The sequence below is a fragment of the Pelobates fuscus genome, chromosome 3, assembly GCF_036172605.1.
Source record: "Pelobates fuscus isolate aPelFus1 chromosome 3, aPelFus1.pri, whole genome shotgun sequence".
Classification (NCBI taxonomy): Eukaryota; Metazoa; Chordata; class Amphibia; order Anura; family Pelobatidae; genus Pelobates; species Pelobates fuscus.
In genome coordinates this window covers 195,816,410-195,835,979 of record NC_086319.1, presented here as the reverse complement: position 1 = coordinate 195,835,979, position 19,570 = coordinate 195,816,410, and the positions used below count along the sequence as shown (strand labels likewise).

Below are 19,570 nucleotides of genomic sequence, written 5' to 3'. Positions count from 1 at the left end.
AAATAAAAGCTCATGCATTAGTCCAAACACTATAACCACTACAGCTTGTTGTAGTGGTTATGGTTCATGGAGGCTGTTGAAGTCCCTCCATTATTTTCCAAACCATTTTTACATGGTTTTACAAAGGATTCCCAGCACTCAAAGCCCACACATTATTATTCATACGTTACTCACATCTAATAAATGTAATAGAGAAATAAGGAAATGTATTATGATATGCGGAGTGATGGTTTATGGGTGCTTTGAATCTTCTGTTTGCTTGTTTTTCCAAAATGATTTGGAAAACAATTTACGCCCAAATTTTAAATTAACATTTCTGATATTTTTTTTTAGCAAAACATTTGTTTTCCTCTTCATCTTTTGTTTGTAACGCTGCCTGCACAATGCAGCGATTGTCTAATGCACTGCGTTGGAAAATGGTGTTTAGGTGACAAATTCCCTTTAAAAAAGTGCTATTGTGCAGATATGTCATCCCATATCCTACCATCTTTGGTTATAAAGTTACCTTCGTATGGTGGAACAAAGCAAAATATCCCTTCAGTCCACTCTGTAAGAAGTCCTTGAGAAAATGTGTTAGAAGAGAAGAGAGAACACTGGCCAGTTAATTAAAATAATGTCAGTTTATCAAAACTGAAATGTATACAATTGTATAAAATAATTACTAATGTTATTGTCTCTCTACACAAATGCCAAGAAATTCCTCAGTGCTGAATCAGAAAATGCGATATCCGTCAGTATCATTTCTAGTTAAAGAGACAACTGCTGTGTTCATTCCCAGGCTTCATTTCAAGAAACCTCATTACAGATATTTACTAATGTCCTCATAGTCAGAAATAAAAACCTCTAGTGATTCAACTATAAAGGGATATGTCAAAAATATTACAAAGTGTCTGTGTAGGGCATTATTTGAGTGTACAGTACAGAAGTGATGCTATAAGAAAAAGTTTGTGCCATTGATGGACAAAGCAAATATCTGATGGCTGGAATGGACAGCAGTAGCAGTAAAATCAATATACTGGCATTAAAAGAAAATTAAAAACAAAACAACAATAACACAATAAATAATTGAGAAATAAGGGGGTGCTGTTGGAGGTCACGATTTGTCAGCGATGGAATAAAACTTTTCTAAAATATATATATATAGTGGTTTTGCAGTACAGTCCATTATTTTTCTGCAGTATCGTGATCTAGATGACCATCATGGAAACTTCCTGAGTGTTGGTTGGCAATGAAAATGGTGGGTGGCCATCTCCATACACTGCCCTGTGTAAGAGCTGCTCCTTGTCACGCTGAAGTTCCTCCCGAAGATGCATTTCTTTTTCTAAGGTGGTTTGGGTATTGAGTAACTCCTCAGTCAAACGTCTGAAGGCAAATAGAAAAGATCATGGAGTCAGGTAAGAACGACTAAAACAACCCACCTTTCTCATTATCATGATGACAAAATCACAAGATACTTTTAATCACGTTAAATAATGCTCTATGAAGGGATATAACGAGTCCCATTTGCTTGACAGATATTAAAGTGGATCTGTCAATTTTAGGGGTCTTTGCATATATCGCAAAGACCCCCAAAACGGACGGTTCCGGTGGTGATCCACCGGCCGTGGCTTGCAGAGGTGGGGAGTATTACTTACCTCTACTTATCCCTTGCAGCCAATGCCATGTTAATGATGAAGGTACTCTTCAGCTCACATCCGTGAGAATAAAACACTGGAACCTGCGAGACTGCAGGATCATACATAGATAAAAGCCTGAATCCACAGCCATACTTTTTGACGGCTGCTGGGATTGGACAAAAATTGACAGAGAAGCTCTTCCTTTTGTAGATCTCAGGATTTACCACAACAATGTAGCCCCTAATTTGTCTTATGGTATCTCTAGTTTGCATTGGAATTTCAGTGGAATTCCAATGTAGTCTTTATCAGAATTTCATAAAGAGTAATTTTTTTTTTTTTTGAATTTGACAATTTTTATTGTACAGTACAAGTTAATATTTTAGCATTAGACATTAGACAGTACGTGGGTAATTGCGAAATTTACAGAACACAGTGATTACAGAAGTCAAGGTGTTGTATCATTGGTGTGCAGTTAAGTTGTCGTTGACTCTAGGACTGGCAATGCAATTACTTATACATCTTGCTTTTGCGGGTGGTAGGGTGGGAGTGTAGGGGGATTAGGGAGGGTGAGGGGTGGGGTAACTTGGTGGTGCAGAGATGGCTATTGGTTATGATTCTGACTCGCTATGATAGGTGTCGTCTATCTTGGACCTGGCTAGGTATTCAGTCCACCTGCTATGGGCTTGACGTAAGTGTTTTTTTACTCCAAATTGATGTGCGTAGGACATTTCGTAAGCCCAGTTGAGTTTCGCTTGGTTCAACAGAGAGTTTCGGTTGGGAGGGGTCGCACTCTTCCATAATCTTCCATAATACACATTACTGCTGAGATTAGGACGTGGTACGTAATTGCCCACTCGTCTTTAGTAATCGATTCAGGTGGTATAAATAGGATGCAGAGTTCTAGTGTGAGAGATATTTGTGTTTGAAACACGTCTGTCAGAATGGTTTGGATTTCTTTCCAGAATGGTTGTAATGTTTGGCATGACCACCATATGTGTGACATAGTGCCCTTAGATTTACCACACCTCCAACATGTGCTGGGGGAGTTAGGCCATATCTGGTTGAGCTTAGTAGGTACGAGGTACCATCTGTATATGAGCTTGCGTTGTAGCTCAAGATGGTTGGCGCAGGAGGAGACACCCTGGTGTGAAGAGTAAGCAGCGGCCCATCGCTCCTGAGGAATGGTTTTCCCCAATTCCTTGTGCCATGCTTGTGTGTATGTGTCATTTGGCCCATTTGGTTCTTGGATAAGAGTTCTATAGTTCAAGGAAATTTGTTTTTTGAGGGGTTTTGAGGTTGTACAAAGTTTCTCAAAGTCCATCATGCGCTGTGCCGGCGTTGTGGCCGCCTTGTCTGGGGTATTGTTGGCAAGAAATGATTTGATTTGTAGGTAGGCAAAGACTAGGTTGTGTGGTAGGTTAAAATCTTGCTGTAGGTCTGGAAATGGTCTAAGACCCTTATCATTGTACAGCTGATCAATTATTTCAATACCTCCTTTGGTCCATGGGTGTGTGTTAAATGTCGGTATCACTGATTCTAAAACTATCAGTGGGGTTGCTAGTGGCGTTGGGTGGTATATCACCATTTTCTGTTTAGACAGGTCCCATTGTTGTAGAATATGTTGGGTTGTTGGTAGAAGATGGGAGGTGTCTTTTCTATGGTGTTTAGGGGTCCAGAATATGGAATATAGAGTTGGGTGTTGAGCCCAGTAATTTTCTATCTCTAGCCATTGGGGGGATGAAGGCTGTTGTCTTAGGTGTGGTATTACTGATAGTGTAGCTGCTTTGTAATATGCTACTAAGTCCGGGATGCCCAGGCCCCCTTGTATTACTGGTTTTTGTAGAGTCTTAATTGCTACTCTGGGTTTTTTGTGTAGCCATATGAAGCCTGTGAGTAACTTCGTGAGACTTTTGATAAAGGTCCCTGGTAATGATATTTGTAGCGTTCTATATAGGTATTGCAGTCTTGGCAGTAGGGACATTTTTATTGCCGCTATTCTTCCCACCCATGATAAGTATTTCCCTTCCCAGGAGTGTAGAGTGGCTTTAAAGGTTGTCAGTAGAGGCTGGTAGTTTAGCTGAAACATGGCAGTAGGGTTCTTAGCTATCTTGACTCCCAGAAATGTGAGATAATCGTTCCTCCAATCTAATGGGAACTTGTCTTTAAGATTTTCTAGTTGGTCGGCATGTATGTTTATGCTAAGGGCTTGCGTTTTGGTGACATTAAGTTTGTAGAAGGACAGTTGCCCATATTCCGTGATGAGGTGCATGAGGTTAGGTAGGGAGATCAGCGGTTGTGTAAGTGTTAGGAATATATCGTCCGCAAAAATACTTAGTTTATATTCCCGCTTACCAAGTGGGATACCATGGATTGCGGAGTTCTCTCTAATTTTGGTTGCTAGTGGTTCTAGAGCTAACACATATAACAATGGGGATAGGGGACAGCCTTGACGAGATCCATTGCTTATAGTAAATTCGCTTGAGCGAAATCCAGCATTTAAGACTCTCGCAGTTGGGTTGCTATAGAGGGCTGCTACTGTGTTCGTGAAATGGCTGGGGAAGCCGAATTTTGACAAGACCGCTTGGAGGAATGACCAGTTGAGTCTATCAAAAGCTTTCTCCGCATCTAATGAGACTAGGAGACTGCTGAGATTTTTCCTCCTGATACTGTGGATCAAGTCCACTACTTTGCGTGTGTTGTCTGCTCCTTGTCTACCTGCCACAAATCCCACCTGATCGTTGTGGATTAATGTTGGGAGTATGGATCCTAAGCGTCGGGCATATATTTTTGCGTAAAGTTTAGCATCTGTATTAAGAAGGGAAATTGGGCGAAAGTTAGGGCAGTGAGTTGGGGGTTTACCAGGGTTTGGTAGTGTAATGATGTGTGCTAGGAGAAAATCTGCGGGGAGTGTCTTGTCCTTGGTGGCCGAATTAAATAGTGAGGCTAGGGAGGGGGCTAACTGAGTCGCGAATCTTTTATAATACGCATTCGTAAATCCGTCTGGGCCCAGTGCTTTATTTTTAGGCAGGGTGCGTATTGCTTCCATCACCTCTTTCGTCGTGACTGGGCTGATTAGTTGGGCCGACTGGTCATGGGTGAGGGTCGGCAGGGGTATGTCACGCAAGTAGGTTTCTATGTCTTTATTATCAGGTTTGGGTAGCTTGTCGGATCGTTCTAGGTTATATAGTCTGTCGTAGTAGTCAGCAAATGCGTTACTAATCTCAATGGGGGAAATTATCTTTTTGTCATTGGTGAAGATGTGTGAGATTTTTGTGTTGGCTTCTCTTTTTTTCAGTCTGGCTGCTAACATTTTACTGGCTTTGTTGCCCTGCGCGTTGTGTGCTGCGCGAAGTTTGCGGAGGTTGAAGCCAACTCTTTCTAGAGTATGTAGTTTCATTTTATCCACAAGGTCCCTAATAGACTTTTGTGTTGTCTCCGTCGGGTGTTTTTTATTTATTGACGTAAGGTCCTCTAGTTGTTTGTGCCATGTCAGCCATTGGTTGCGGTTGGAGCGTTTTAGTTGGGCTGCTCTCCTCAGGAGGAGACCCATAATAACTGCTTTATGTGTTTGCCATACTGTACTAGCTGATGTGTCCTCTGACTTATTCAGCATGAAGAATTCCGAGATGGCTTCTTCGAGTTGCTGAGTAAAAGAGTTGTCTAGTAATAAAGTTTAATTTAGTCTCCACGGGTTTTTGTGTTTATAGTCATAGTTGTCTTTGAGGGTTATTGTCAGTGGGGCGTGATCTGACCACGAGATCTGTCCTATAGTGCAATCAATGGCTTGGTCTAGGTGCTGGCCTTCTATATGAAATCTATCTATTCTAGTGTATGTATTATGTGTGGAGGAGTAGTAAGTGTAGTCTTTTTCCTGTGGGTGAAGAACTCTCCATACATCATATAATTTGTGACTTTCTAATAGGTTGAGGTATGTCGTACATGATTTTTGTTGTCTGGTGCGTGATGCCTGGGCTGCGGTAGAGGTTGTGTCTTTTTGGGGGTCCAAGATTTGGTTGAAATCCCCACAGAGGACAAGAATGCCTTCTTGGATCGAATGTAGTACTGTTAATATTTTGTGTAGGAAATTCCTTTGGTACGTGTTTGGTGCATACACGTTTGCCAATGTGTATTTAGTGTTATTTATTGTGCATATGATTATGAGGTACCTTCCCTCTTTATCAGATTTTGTGGCATGGTGTTGGAAGGAGACTGAGTTATTGATTAATATGGATGTGCCTCCAGATTTCTTCCCGGACGTGGCATGGAACTGGTATGGGTATAGGTTTTGTTTCAGCATGGGCGGGGATTTAAAATGTGTCTCTTGCAGGCAAATGAAGTCAGGTTGGTCCCTCTTAAGGTCTCTGAAGAGGCAATGCCTCTTATACGGGGTATTCAATCCTCTCACATTATAGCTTTGTATTTTCATAAATCAGTGGAATTACAAAAAGCTTCACTAGCGGCTGTGGGTGGTTGTAAGAGCGGTTGTGGGTATCTCGTGAGTCGTGGAAGTACTCTCTGTTGTTGTAGCGAATGTAACTCGCAAGGGTTGTTGTCTATGTTTGTGGTAGTAGGCGTAGCCTGCTTAGTAGTAGATCGTTTGGTGGACTGTCTCTGCATATTGCATATTCTAAGGTACAACCTGTATGTTTCAGGCTCTCTGACAGTGAGGTCGAAGGGGAGTGAGGGAGGGGAGGGTAGGGGTAAGTTGCACTGAGAGTGTGCAAACAGCAACGGTAGTAGAAATATAACCCATACATGGGTCAGGGAACCATGAGTCGGCTCCATTGGGAACGTGGTTGATGAGTGTATTACTAACCAATCGTCGGCCATATTCAGCCGCTGTGACCAACATGCAAGTATACATTTTGCCCTCAGGGCTCTAAATATAGGATATGGTGATCGCTGCTAACGTTAAGGGTACTTTGCTGCGTATGGGTTGATTATTGGCACATAATAACGTGCTGAACCGTCCTTTACAACAAATTACATATCGTTATTCAACATACAGTAAACATTCAGTGGGGTTGAACACGGGTTCGGAGCCCCTTTTGATCACATAGTGTTTTACAGATTTTTTTTTTTTTTTATATTATATAACTTTCAATAAACATTTTTAAACAATTTTAAGTATACATCTCGTGCAATTATGTATATAAGAACTATACATAGTACCGTTGTGGTGAGGAGCGCCAGATCTGTGTTGCATTAATGTGACAAGACCTTGGCAGTGTCAGGATCTTAGCTGCCCCCCATGGTGTTGTGTAAGTGTGGATAGGTTGCCGTCGTGACCCCCTAATATCAGCTGCGTGTTTGCCAGTCTTATGTGCTCGGCTCTTGAGACTTGGCGGTGTAATGGCGTTACAAGTGTGTGTGTGGTAAGCTAGTGTAATGTGAGTGTATGGGGGACAGCATATTCACCTGTCCGGCGACCTCTGTGGTGAGATCTGTTTCATATACGATCTGGTGTAGCACCGTAAATACATTTGAGTCTGAGTTCTGGGGTTAAGTGTCCTGATGGCTTTCGCGCCATTTTAGCTGCTGTGGTAATCCTGCATGGTGTGCGGATCTTCGGGTCTTTTCTTACTCTCTTCCTCCTGCACGCGGTTTCTTCCAGTCGGGTTGCAATTTGGTCGGGTGCTGCAGAGTGCTTTGTCGCTGGTGTGCGCTTGGTTGGACTGGTATGCCCCATTTCTGCAGAGCTTTTTTGCCTTCCTCCGGGGTGTTTAGTGAGTTGATGACTCCATTCTTTTGAACTAGCAGGTGCACTGGGTGGCCCCAGCGGTACTGCATGTCATGGAGACGGAGTGCGTCTGTGATCATTTTAAACTCCCTCCTCTTCTGCAGTGTACGCTGAGAGAGGTCGGAATACAGCTGGATGGTGTTATATGGCGCTGGCAGGTCTCTCCGCTGTCTGGATGCCCTCATTATCGCTTCCTTAGCATGGAAGTAGTGAAGACAGGCAAGTATATCCCTGGGAGCTGTGTCTGGGAGGAATTTAGGTTTAGCAACTCTGTGGGCTCGGTCAATCAGGAATACATCCGCGGGGAGATCCGGTGCTAGAGTTTTAAAAAGGCCTGTAAGGTGTGCCACTATGTCGGGTGGCTTAACTGTTTCAGGTACGCCACGAAAACATATGTTGTGTCTCATCGACCTGTCTTCCAGGTCCATGAGCTTATTCTGACACACCGACAGTTCTTGTTCCAGGTTTTGTACGTGGTTGGCCATGTCGTTGTGTGCCTCCGCGTATTCACCCATGCGGTTTTCCATATGGGCAGTTTGGTCTCCTAACTCCTGTACATCCTTTCTCAGTTCTGAGATGGTTTTATTAAAATTGTGCAGCAGTTTTTCTGACATGTCGTCTAGGCATGCTTGCAGTATATCTTGAGTGACTGGTAGTGCGCTGTCACCTGGGGATCCCTGTAGGGGGGAGAGTGTCGTCGCCATCTTGGTCGGACGTGCACTGGGCTTTGGGCGGCTGGTTTCGGGCTGTAAAGGATTCTTTTTCCCCTTATGTTGAGCCATCTTGAGGGGAGTTTTGGGCACATTTCTGTGGTCAAAGTCGCTGGTTAAGTCGCTTTTAGGCCTCTCTCACATGCGTCCTTCCTCGCCGAGCGCCAAGCCACGCCCCCGTATTTTTTTTTTTAAATACTAAAACGTGACAGATCTGCTTTAAAAGAAAACGGGTCTGTGTGATTAAATTTCAATCCAACCAGTTATACCCAGGTCTTTTACATATTGTATTTAAGCTTAAATGGTTTATGAGAGTGTAGATCTTGTAGATCTTGATCTTGCTACAGACATTTTCTGGACTCCATCAGCTGCACTTTAAGGTGTCATTAAAAAGAAACTGTAGGGAAGAAAGGATATCAGTAGCTCTCCATTCATAAAAAGGGTACTGTATGTGCCCCTGACCAGTGTCAAACCGTGCTTCCTGGCTTAGAATTACATGGAGGAATGGAACTGGAGAGTCAACGTACGGGTCAAACCATTAGTGAATTGTTTAACCCCCTAAAGGTAAGGAAGAGCCAGGGCTAGCCTGGAGTGTGTCTTTAATATACACTTACTACTTAGTTGAGAATGTTTAAAGATTTAATAACTTTTGCAGTGGAACAAGAATCAGTTGAAATATCATAATTTAAACTGATGTCTGGCAGACAAATTTCCTCAATATATTTGGTCTCCAAACATACACTTTCATACATGGACTGGCCTTAATTCTGTTGGGTTAGTGCACAACTCATTCACCTAGCAATGTAACATGAGTAATGTCTGGCAAGCTTAGTTTATGTAAAAACCTATATTTAAGCCCTTAGTGATCAGACCGGTTTTCAATTTTCTTACCGTTAAGCACCAGGGCTGTAATTTTTCTCTTACTCATTTACTGTACTCGCACATATTATATACCGTTTTTCTCGCCATTAAAAAGTAATTCCAAAGATACCATTATTTTCATCATATCATATAATTTATTATAAAAAAAAAGATAAAATATGATGAAAAAAAATGTAAAAATAAATAAATAAAAAAAACACTTTTTCGAACTTTGACCCCTAAAATCTATTACACATCTGCAACTGCCAAAAACACCCATGCAAAATAGTTTCTAAATGTTGTCATGAGTTTAGAAATGCCCAATGTTAACATGTTCTTAGCTTTTTTGGGAAAGTTAAAGGGCTATAAGTACAAGTAGCACATTGCTAGTTCCAAACCAATTTTTTTTCAAATTTAACGCAAGTTACATTGTAACACTGATATCGGTCAGGAATCCATGAATAACGCTTCACATGTATATATTTTTTAAAAGAAGACAACCTAAGGTATTAAACTTGGGGTATTTTGACTCTTTTCATGCAACCATTTTACCACCAATCTATGTCAAATAAAAAAATAAAAATAAAATAATTAGTGATTTTTGGACACACATAGCAATTTAAGAATACATGTACTGAGCACTTTAAGGGTAACTGCTAAAGAACACCCCAATATGTGTTCAGCAACATCTCCTGAGTACAGTGATACCACCCATATATAGGTGTGTTGGTTTCTCTGGGGGGCTAAAATACCTTATTTGGTATGTTCCCAGCTGGTCATCATGCACCCATGTCCTATTTGGAAACTTTTTGAAGCCGGCCAATGCAATTTAACCCCGTCAAACCATATATTTTTTAAAAGTAGACACTTTTTAACACTTTCCATGCACTAATTCTACCACCAATCTTTTTCAAACGTTTGGGTAGTCATTTTTTTTATGTTGTTTTTCCTCACATAGTACTTTAGGAATGGATTCTCAGTTCCTGTTACGTGTTACTGCCAAAGAACACCCCAATACTTGTTCAGCAACATCTCCTGAGTACAACAGTGCCTCCAATGTACAGGTTTTACGGGATCAAATATAGGGCTTTCCCCTTTTCCATGTGTGCACATTGAAATTTGGATACAAATGCAGAAAGAAAAGTCCTGCGCTCAACTCCCATCACTAGTGGGCGGCTGCAATGACTACAGTACACATCAGCCCCAATACATAGTAAAAACCAAAGAAAAACATGTTACTTGCGCTCTGTCCTTTATCCCTATGTATTTTTTAAAACAAATGGAGGTCTTTTAGTTACCTCCAATGGCCATGAGAGGTTGAGCCCACCTGCCACATCAAGGCAGACCCCCCTAGGTGGGTCCTAACTCTAACCATTCACCTTGCTTCCTTGAGCCTCTGGCAAAAATCTCTAATGAGACAGAAAGGGGTATTTTTTATATACACCCCTATACATTATTAACACATTGAAATTTGCCAGATTGGTTTGCTAGGCCTATGTTGCCTTTGAGACCGTATAGCAGCCCAGGAATGAAAATTCCATACAGTGGCGTACATACCAGGGTCGCAGGGGTCGCGGCTGCGACCGGGCCCGGCCCACCAGGGGGCCCGGCCGCCCCTGCGACCCGGTATGTACGCTCTGGGCCAGCCTCTTCTCCTGGGGGGCCCTAGAGCCGGCCACCTCCGGGCCCCCCCCGAGGCTGGCCCTGCTGCCACCCGGCTGGCCGGTCCTGTGGGCGCGCGAGGGAGCACTCTCCCCTGAGTGCTTCCTCTTCAGCTCCCTCGCGCACCGCGTAGGGATGCCGGCGCCGGAAGATGACGTCATCTTCCGGCGCCGGTATCAGTACGCGGCGCGCGAGGGAGCTGAAGAGGAAGCACACAGGGGAGAGTGCTCCCTCGCGCGCCCGCCAGCCTGACTGCCCGCCGGGTGACCGGACCCCCAGGAGCCCAGCAGCACCACTGGACCCCAGGGAATCCCCTCAGCACTCCAAAAGGTAAGGAGGCTGGGGGGATTAAATACAAAAAAACGTTAGTGTGTGTGTCTGTGTGTGTGTGAATGTTAGTGTGTGAGTGTTAGTGTGTGAGTGTTAGTGTGTGAGTGTTAGTGTGTGAGTGTTAGTGTGTGAGTGTTAGTGTGTGAGTGTTAGTGTGTGAGTGTTAGTGTGTGAGTGTTAGTGTGTGAGTGTGAGTGTGTGAGTGTGAGTGTGTGTGTTTTAGTGTTTGTGTCTGCTAGTGAGTGTCAGTGAGTGTGTTACTGTGTGTGTCTGTTACTGTGTGTGTTTGTGTGTGTTAGAGTGTGTGTCTGCTAGTGTCAGTGAGTGAGTGTGTGTCTGCTAGTGAGTGTCAGTGATTGTGTTACTGTGTGTGTCTGTTACTGAGTGTGTTTGTGTGTGTGTTAGTGAGTCTGTTTGATGTCTGTTAGTGAGTGTGTGTTTGTCAGTGAGAGTGTATGTTTTTGTAAGTGAGTGTGTATGTATGTCTAACAAGAAAAAGGAAACTCAAAAGGCTGGAAAGTGGGGGGGGGGGGAGGAAAAGACACTCCCGTATCCCACTGCCGAGCCTCCAGAGTATAGAGGTCACCTGGACTGGTTAAAAGGGGGTAACCCTGGAAATTGTAGAAATAGACTAAGGATGTAAACCTTTTTGTGAGAAAGCTTGCCTTGCATAAATACCATGCAGTACGTAAAGAAACTAAGGCCCAAAGCTTGGGTCTATCACCAAACGACTTGGAGTGCTTAGACACTCTGGTGGAATTACTTAACTCTGGGGATGGTACTATACAATCTGATATACCACATACTAATTTGAAACCCAAGAGTAAGTTTACCCCTCATTTTCAGGATTATAAAAATTTGGAGGTATTTTTGGAAATGGTTACCAGGGAAATAGATAAGATAAAAATGGATGACTTTGATCTATCCCCTAATGGCAACCTTAATACTCAGGAACTAATAGCCCTGAAAAAACTACAGAGCTATAAAAATTTGATTTTCAAACCCTCTGATAAAGGGGGCAATGTGGTGATACTTGACAGAGACCACTACATTCGTATAGCTGAAAGACTTCTATCTGATAAAAATACTTACCGTATACTAGCAAAAGATCCTACAAAAGCGTTCCAAGCTGAGTTAAAAACTATGCTTACTAAGGCTGTGAATCATCAACTCATTAATCAGGATGAGTTTGAATTTATGTGCACCAAACAACCATGTCTATCTACTTTTTATTGTTTGCCTAAAGTGCACAAATCCCTAACCGATCCGACCGGTAGGCCGATAGTTTCTGGTTGTGCTAACCTAACTCAGAATGTAAGCATTTATGTGGATAAAATTCTGTCCCCAGTAGTACAGAAGCTACCATCTTTCCTTAGAGATACTAAACAAATGTTGCATTTATTGACCAACCTTATTTTACCCCCAAACGCTATCCTGTGCAGCCTTGACGTGGAGGCCCTTTACAGCTCAATTCCTCATAACCTAGGTATTAAACATACCCGTGAACTATTAAATCTTGAAACTGACCTACCTGAACATTATGTGAATTTTGTGATGGAATTACTTGAATTCATTTTGACTCGTAATATCTTTCTGTTCAATGGCAAAATCTTCCACCAGACCACTGGTACAGCTATGGGGACGTCTTGTGCGCCCTCATATGCCAATCTCCATCTAGGCTGGTGGGAGAGGTGTATTAGGGCAGATCCCAAGCTGAAATCATACACTAATCAGATCTTCTATTGGAAAAGATACATCGATGATGTGTTTTTGATTTGGCTTGATACATCAGAGAGATTCAAAGAATTTGTATGTCTGCTGAACAGCAACGATTTTAACTTACGATTCACAAGTGAAGTAGGGGGTCAAAACCTTTGCTTTCTAGATCTAGCACTACAGGTATCTAAAGAAGGCAAAATTGAAACAACCTTGTACAGAAAGAAGATAGCCTCAAATAACCTGCTATGCTGGTCTAGTCATCACCCCATATCACTCAAATCCGGTATCCCAATAGGCCAATATTTGAGACTTCGACGAAACTGCTCCACGATGGAGGAGTTCAAATTAAAAGCAAATGAGCTGCGTCACATGTTTAAGGCCAAAGGTTACCCAAATAGGGTTCTGAAAAGAGCCTATCTGAGGGCAATCCACACTGAACGGGAAACCCTAATTACAGATGGGGGTCGTAAGACTGAGGAAAATAAAATACGCTGCATCGGTACATATGATGCAGGATGGGACACTATGCTGAATGTCTTTCAAAAATTTTGGCCTATCCTCCAATCAGATAAGCATATGAAGGAAATTCTGCCATCACTCCCTTCAATTACAGCACGGAGGGGCAAAAACTTGAGAGATATCCTAGCACCTAGTCACCTCTCAACTACGTCCCCGTCAGGTTATTTTCAAAAATACCTACCAATGGGTTCTTTCCAATGTGGTCACTGCAGTGCATGCCCGTTTATTACCAAGAGGGCCTCTGACAGCAAGGGCTTAATGAATTTCAAACCACGTTCCTTCTTTAATTGTAACACAACAGGAGTAGTTTACCTACTGTCTTGCTCCTGTGGCCTAAAATATGTAGGCAAGACTTTTCGCCACTTTAGGCTAAGGATACGTGAACATGTAAATTCTGTCAAGAGATGTTTGGAAACACCCGTCTCAAGGCATTTACATCTACATCACAATCACTCCTCGGCAGGCATCCGGTTCATGGGTCTTGAACATGTACCACAGCCTCCTAGGAAAGGAAACTGGGACCTAAAACTAAGACAAAGAGAGGCGTTTTGGATTTACCATCTCAAAACGCTATCTCCCCTGGGGTTAAATGAAGGGTTTTCATATTCCCCGTTTATTTAAAGTACTGCAATAATTCTGATAATAAATGGTATCTTAAGTTATGCCTGTATATATGTATATATTCTTTATTTATTTATATTTATATTTGGTGTTCATATGTCCATTCACTTTACTTGTATTATAGGTCTAAGAGTTTAGGGGTCTGTTTTGTGTTTGCAAAACTAATGGGTTACTATTTACAGTGGCAAAAACAAAAATAATTGTCGGCTTCTGTGTATGATTGCCCATATAGCCATTGTACTTATCCCTTACTGGTTTACAACGGTTATAAGTTGTTTCTTTAATTGTACTAATAGCTACACAATACAGCCATAAGAATCAATCCACATACTTGACCTATATGACACAATTTGGACATTCCAAGGGTTAATTGTTAAGCTATGGATACTGCACTTTAGACATAGTAAGTATCCATTTATATCTGTTCCGGGCGGGGCACTCAAAGGGTTAATTCCCTTCCACCTGATTATGTTCAGCTTTCTGTTCTGGCCACCTCTGACATAGAAATGTGGGCTGACACTATGGTGTGTTACACCACACCCCCACAGCCCCATTCGCAGGAGGACCAGAGCAGCTTAGACACAATCACAGGTGATTACAATAAAGCTTATGAGCTTAAGGTATAAATTTACCACCCGGACAGTTTCTGCTCACTGCTGATACCCCTGAGGACGGCGTGTGGTCACGCCGAAACGTACGTCGGGTTCTTCTGTGTTTTTAATACTCTTTGAGCACTTTGCTCTGAGCACCTTTTTCATTTATGTTTTTCTAGCATGTGTGTGTAACCTGGGGATTCAGATGTTATGACAGCATTTAGATTAGAACACCCACGAAGGTGTTTTATAGGAGATAGGGTATTAGCATAGCACTACTGTTTGGTTGGGAGTGTGTGTTTCTCCCTTTCCCTGTTCTCTCCTACTGCTTTGTTACCTGAGTTATGTATGGGGGTACATATTGCCTTCTATCCCCTCTCCGTTTTTAGTGAGGGTTCCTTTTGGCTATTAGGCTCCTGACTAGCCCTGTTCCTACCATACATATTTCTCCCTATATTATTCTGTCCATCACTGATAACCCAGGTTTTTAATTGATTTCAATAAAGGCTTTTTTATTTTTTTTGGCAACTATACTACTGTTGAGATTGGACTGGGTATTTACCCTCTGGGCGGTCTTTATATAAGACATCCCTTTTTGTGTATGTATGTCTGTCGCTGAGTGTGTCTCTGTCAGTAAATGTGTGTGTCTGTTAGCTAGTGTGTATGCGTCTGTTCGTGAGAGTGTGTGTGTGTGTCTTCAGCACTTACCTTTCTCCAGCGCCGGACTCCCTTGGCGCAGGGGAACCCTCCGCCTCTCAGCTCCGAATGCGCATGCGCGGCAAGAGCCGCGCACGCATTCAAACCGCCCATAGGAAAGCATTACTCAATGCTTTTCTATGGACGTTCAGTGTCTTAGAATCGCGGAAGCGCCTCTAGCGGCTGTCAGTGAGACAGCCACTAGAGGCTGGATTAACCCTCAGTGAAACATAGCAGTTTCTCTGAAACTGCTATGTTTTCAGCTGCAGGGTTAAAACCAGAGGGACCTGACACCCAGACCACTTCATTGAGCTGATGTGATCTGGGTGTCTGTAGTGGTCCTTTAAGTGTGTGCATCTGTATGCACTGGCGTACATACCGCTGTCGCAGGGTTCGCAGCCCTGCAACCCCTGCGACCAGGTGCCCGCCACAATGTGTTGCGGCCCCGGTCCGCCAGAGTAAGCGCGGGGGGTTGGGGGGGGCCCACGGATCAATTTTCGCACCGGGGCCCCATGGGTCATGTGTATGCCACTGAACCATGGCATACCATTTGTAAAAGTACACAACCCACGGTATTCAAAATAGGGTATTTCCAGTCTTTTGTAGTAGCCACTTAGTCACAAACGCTTGCCAAAGTTAGCGTTCATATTAGTTTTTAGCTTTTTTTGTTTTTTTTTACACAAAAACTACACTTTTACCGGTGATTTCGTCGTCTTAATAAGTTTTACTGTTTTAAACACTCATATTTGTGTTCAGCGAAGTCTCCAGAGTATAACAATACCCCCAATGTGCAGGTTTCATGGTGTTTTGGAAAGTTACAGGGTCAATATAGGGCATGCCCGATTCAGTTAGCCAGATTGGTTTTCTGGGTCTATGTTGCCTTTTGAGACCATATGGTAGGCCAGGAGTGTGAAATAACCCCATCATGGCATACCATTTTCAAATGTAGACAACCCAGGGTATTCCAAATGGGGTATTTCCAGTCTTTTGTAGTAGCCACTTAGTCACAAACACTGGCCAAAGTTAGCGTTTTTATTTGTTTTTTTCTATAAAAAATAAATAAAAATGTTTCCAATTTATATTATATACACACACACATAATACGTGTGTGTATATATATGTGTATATATATATATATATACATATATACATACATACATACACACATAATACGTGTGTATATAATATATATATATATATATACACACACACACACACACTTATTTTCTATATTATAATTAAAGCATTTTATAATATAGTATACATAATGCATATATATGATTTAATCATAAATGTATTTTGAGATATATATGTATATATCAAAGTACACTTGTAATGAAATCATATATATGCATAATATATTATAAAATGCATTAATTATTTTGTAATATATTATACGTATATTATTATATTATATGTATAATATATTCATTAGTTTTTTTTTTTTACTTTTTAGCAGCCTGGGTGAATGTGACAGCTCAGACAATCCCCCTGCTCCTTCTATTGGAGGGCTGGGGTGGCCGGAACTGCTGCAAGGGGACTGCTGGGGTCTCGTGATTGCGGCGGATCGCCAGTCCAGAGCTCCTATTTGCTGCGGTCGTACTAGGTACGCCCGCAGTCCTTAACGACCGTTTTTTTGTCGGATGCACATAGTACGTCCACGGTCGTTAAGGGAATATACATAGATATATATATATATATATATATATATATATATATTTTCTTTCTAAGTGTATTTTGATATTGATATAAATATATATATATCAAAATACAGTTAGAATAAAATTACACATATTTTTTTAAACATTTTTTCAGTTTGTTTTTAATTATTTATTTTTATAATATAGACATACACAATATATAGTTATATATTTATGCATGTGTGAAATTTTACTCTAAGTGTATTTTTATATTAATATATGTATATATTAATAAACAATACACTTAGTATGACATTATATATAAGATATATATGTATATACACACATATTATATATAGATATAATGTGTTTTTTTTTTTTACTTTTTCCACCAGCAGGGGAACTGCCTGCTGGCATCACTGTGGATACCTGTTGCGGCTATGTGACCACTCTTTTAGAGCAGTCTGTAGCGGAGAGCCGATCTTGCACAGCTATTCTCCACTAGAGATTCCAGTGAGGCTCAGGAACAAGGTGATGTTAAGTCCATAGGCAAGGTTTCCAGCAGGTAAAGTAATACAGCAGTATCCCCATCGCAATCCCAATAACTGGACGACACACAGTTTCAGGAGTAGACTGACAAGCTTTATTCCACAGTTCCTTATAAAGCCCTCTCCCATGCAAGGGAGGAGGTTCTAACACTTAAGACATTATCCAATCTCTAAGTAGTAACCTCCCACAGATCTCCTCCCCTCCTCTAGCATCATAATCCCCTTATTGTGTACACAGTTTCCCCCGAGTTTTGGATGTACCCTAAATACTTGGGGTACATCCACAAATCCAACATCCCCAGATAGCTCTATTCTGGGGGACCAACATACTTAAAAATTAGCCCATTCGGATGAATGGTTCGTGAGATATGGGGTTCCAAAGATTTGACCGACCGCATGGGTAAAGTATCCGAAAACAGTTCCATGCATTTTGGCCCTGCGGTCGGTCACAAACAAGGGAATGAAAACAGGCGAATTGCCTGTGTTATAGAGCCTGGAGAGGGTTTGAATGAATTCCCTTGTTTATGGGGCTCTTTCTACCGAACGGCGGGTCATTCGGTAGTTTCCATACGAATTTCTGGAAGTATGTGTCATGACATGAAGGGGTGCTGCCCTGCAACAGCACTGTCCCTTTAAGTGTGGGAACCAACTTAGCAGAGAAATAATTCTAGGACACGATAAATGGAGTAAGAAAATGTATTAAGGCAAACCAAAAGGATATAGATATATATAATATATACAAAACAAAATATGACAATGCCACAAATATATAAATATATACAATAACCCAATATATACACAATAGAGCAGGCAGAGTCCACGATAGTCCTAGGCAAAGGTAAAGGCTTAGTCAGGTTAGTGCAGCCACCAAGTACAAAATGAACATCAAGGGGCAAAGTCCTAAGCAGGTCACACAGAAATAATGCAGCAAGGTCAGAATCACTGGAGAAGGAGTCTAGACAGGAACACTGCAGGCGAACACTGGAACAGGAGGCACAGGACACAGGACCATAAGGACATCGGAACACCGGATCAGGAAACACAAGATACTCAGGATACTCAGGAAACAAGACACAGGAGACAGGAGACAGGAAACAGGAGCCAGAATCACGGGAGCCAGGAAACAGCAGGTACAGGGTCAAGGATAGAGGATAATGATCTGACCGGGAGTGAGGGGAGAAACCAGAATATATAGGTGCTAAACAAGGGCCAGGTGTAGTGCCTAACGAAAGGAAATGAGAAACAGTGCCAAACAGAAAGAGTGGTGAGTGCGAGTACTGCACGAGGGCATATTGACTAAGGAGTGTCGTGACAGTATGGAGGTCTCAGCGGTGTTTGCCTAGTCAAGTGTCCGATTTTAGTTCCAGACACTCGACGGCAAAACACCGCTGTTCGGTAGTTTAAGATGGCCGCCGCCACGTGTTTGTTTCCCGAATGGCGGCCACCCAGAGGACAAAGACCACACTGCACTGATTGCCAATTACCTGTTTGCAACATTGTTGCAAACGGTAATTGGAGGCACACTCATTCCTGGGTGGTCTGGTTGTTCGGTAGTTTCATTCCTTTGTTTTATTTGAATGATTCTACCGAACAACTAGAGGAATACAATTCTTTACATACATTTAACTGTCATTATACCCGGATACCATGCTTTCTATACATGTACATACACATTAAACCAGCCATATGACCAAATACACTTATTCTCATACATGTCGTGGGACAGCCCGGTACCAATCCGCTACACTGCTCCCCCTTGCCCACAAGCCGGCATACACAGTCTGATCCAACACGGATCGGCTTGGGGATGTCCGGGGGCTCACGGATCATTTCTCTAAGTCAGTTTGTCTTGACAACCCGTCAGCATTTCCATTCTGCTTACCCGGCCGGTACTGGATATTAAAGTCAAAAGGCTGTAGCGCCAAACTCCAGCGCAGCAGCCTGGCGTTGTCTCCAGCCACCCGGTTCAGCCAGACTAACGGGTTGTGATCCGTGAGCAAGGAAAAGGGCTGTCCATATAAATAGGGTTGTAGCTTCTTTAGGGCCCACACCACAGCCAGGCATTCCTTTTCGATGGCGGCGTAGCTTACTTCTCGAGGTAACAGTTTGCGACTGATGTAAGCCACTGGATGTTCCCCGCCATCGGCCCCGACTTGACTCAGTACTGCCCCCAATCCAAACATAGAAGCGTCTGTGTGAACAAGAAAACGTTTAGTTGGATTGGGAGCTGCCAAGACAGGGGCATTTATCAGTGCATTTTTCAATTGTTGGAATGCCTGCTCACACTCCGGGGTCCAGTTTACTTGGCGGGGAAG

General features: G+C 42.4%; 1 protein-coding gene across 1 annotated transcript in view; it reads right to left on the bottom strand.

Annotated features, from left to right (window-relative positions):
- Positions 1 to 440: 440 nt before the first annotated feature.
- Positions 441 to 19,570, bottom strand: part of CCDC69 (coiled-coil domain containing 69) — a 92,944-nt gene continuing 73,814 nt past the window's right edge. Inside the window, exon 9 of the mRNA XM_063447866.1 lies at positions 441 to 1,362. Coding sequence (XP_063303936.1) covers positions 1,188 to 1,362 — 175 coding nt within the window. The 3' untranslated portion in view covers positions 441 to 1,187. The remainder of the gene's footprint in view (positions 1,363 to 19,570) is intronic.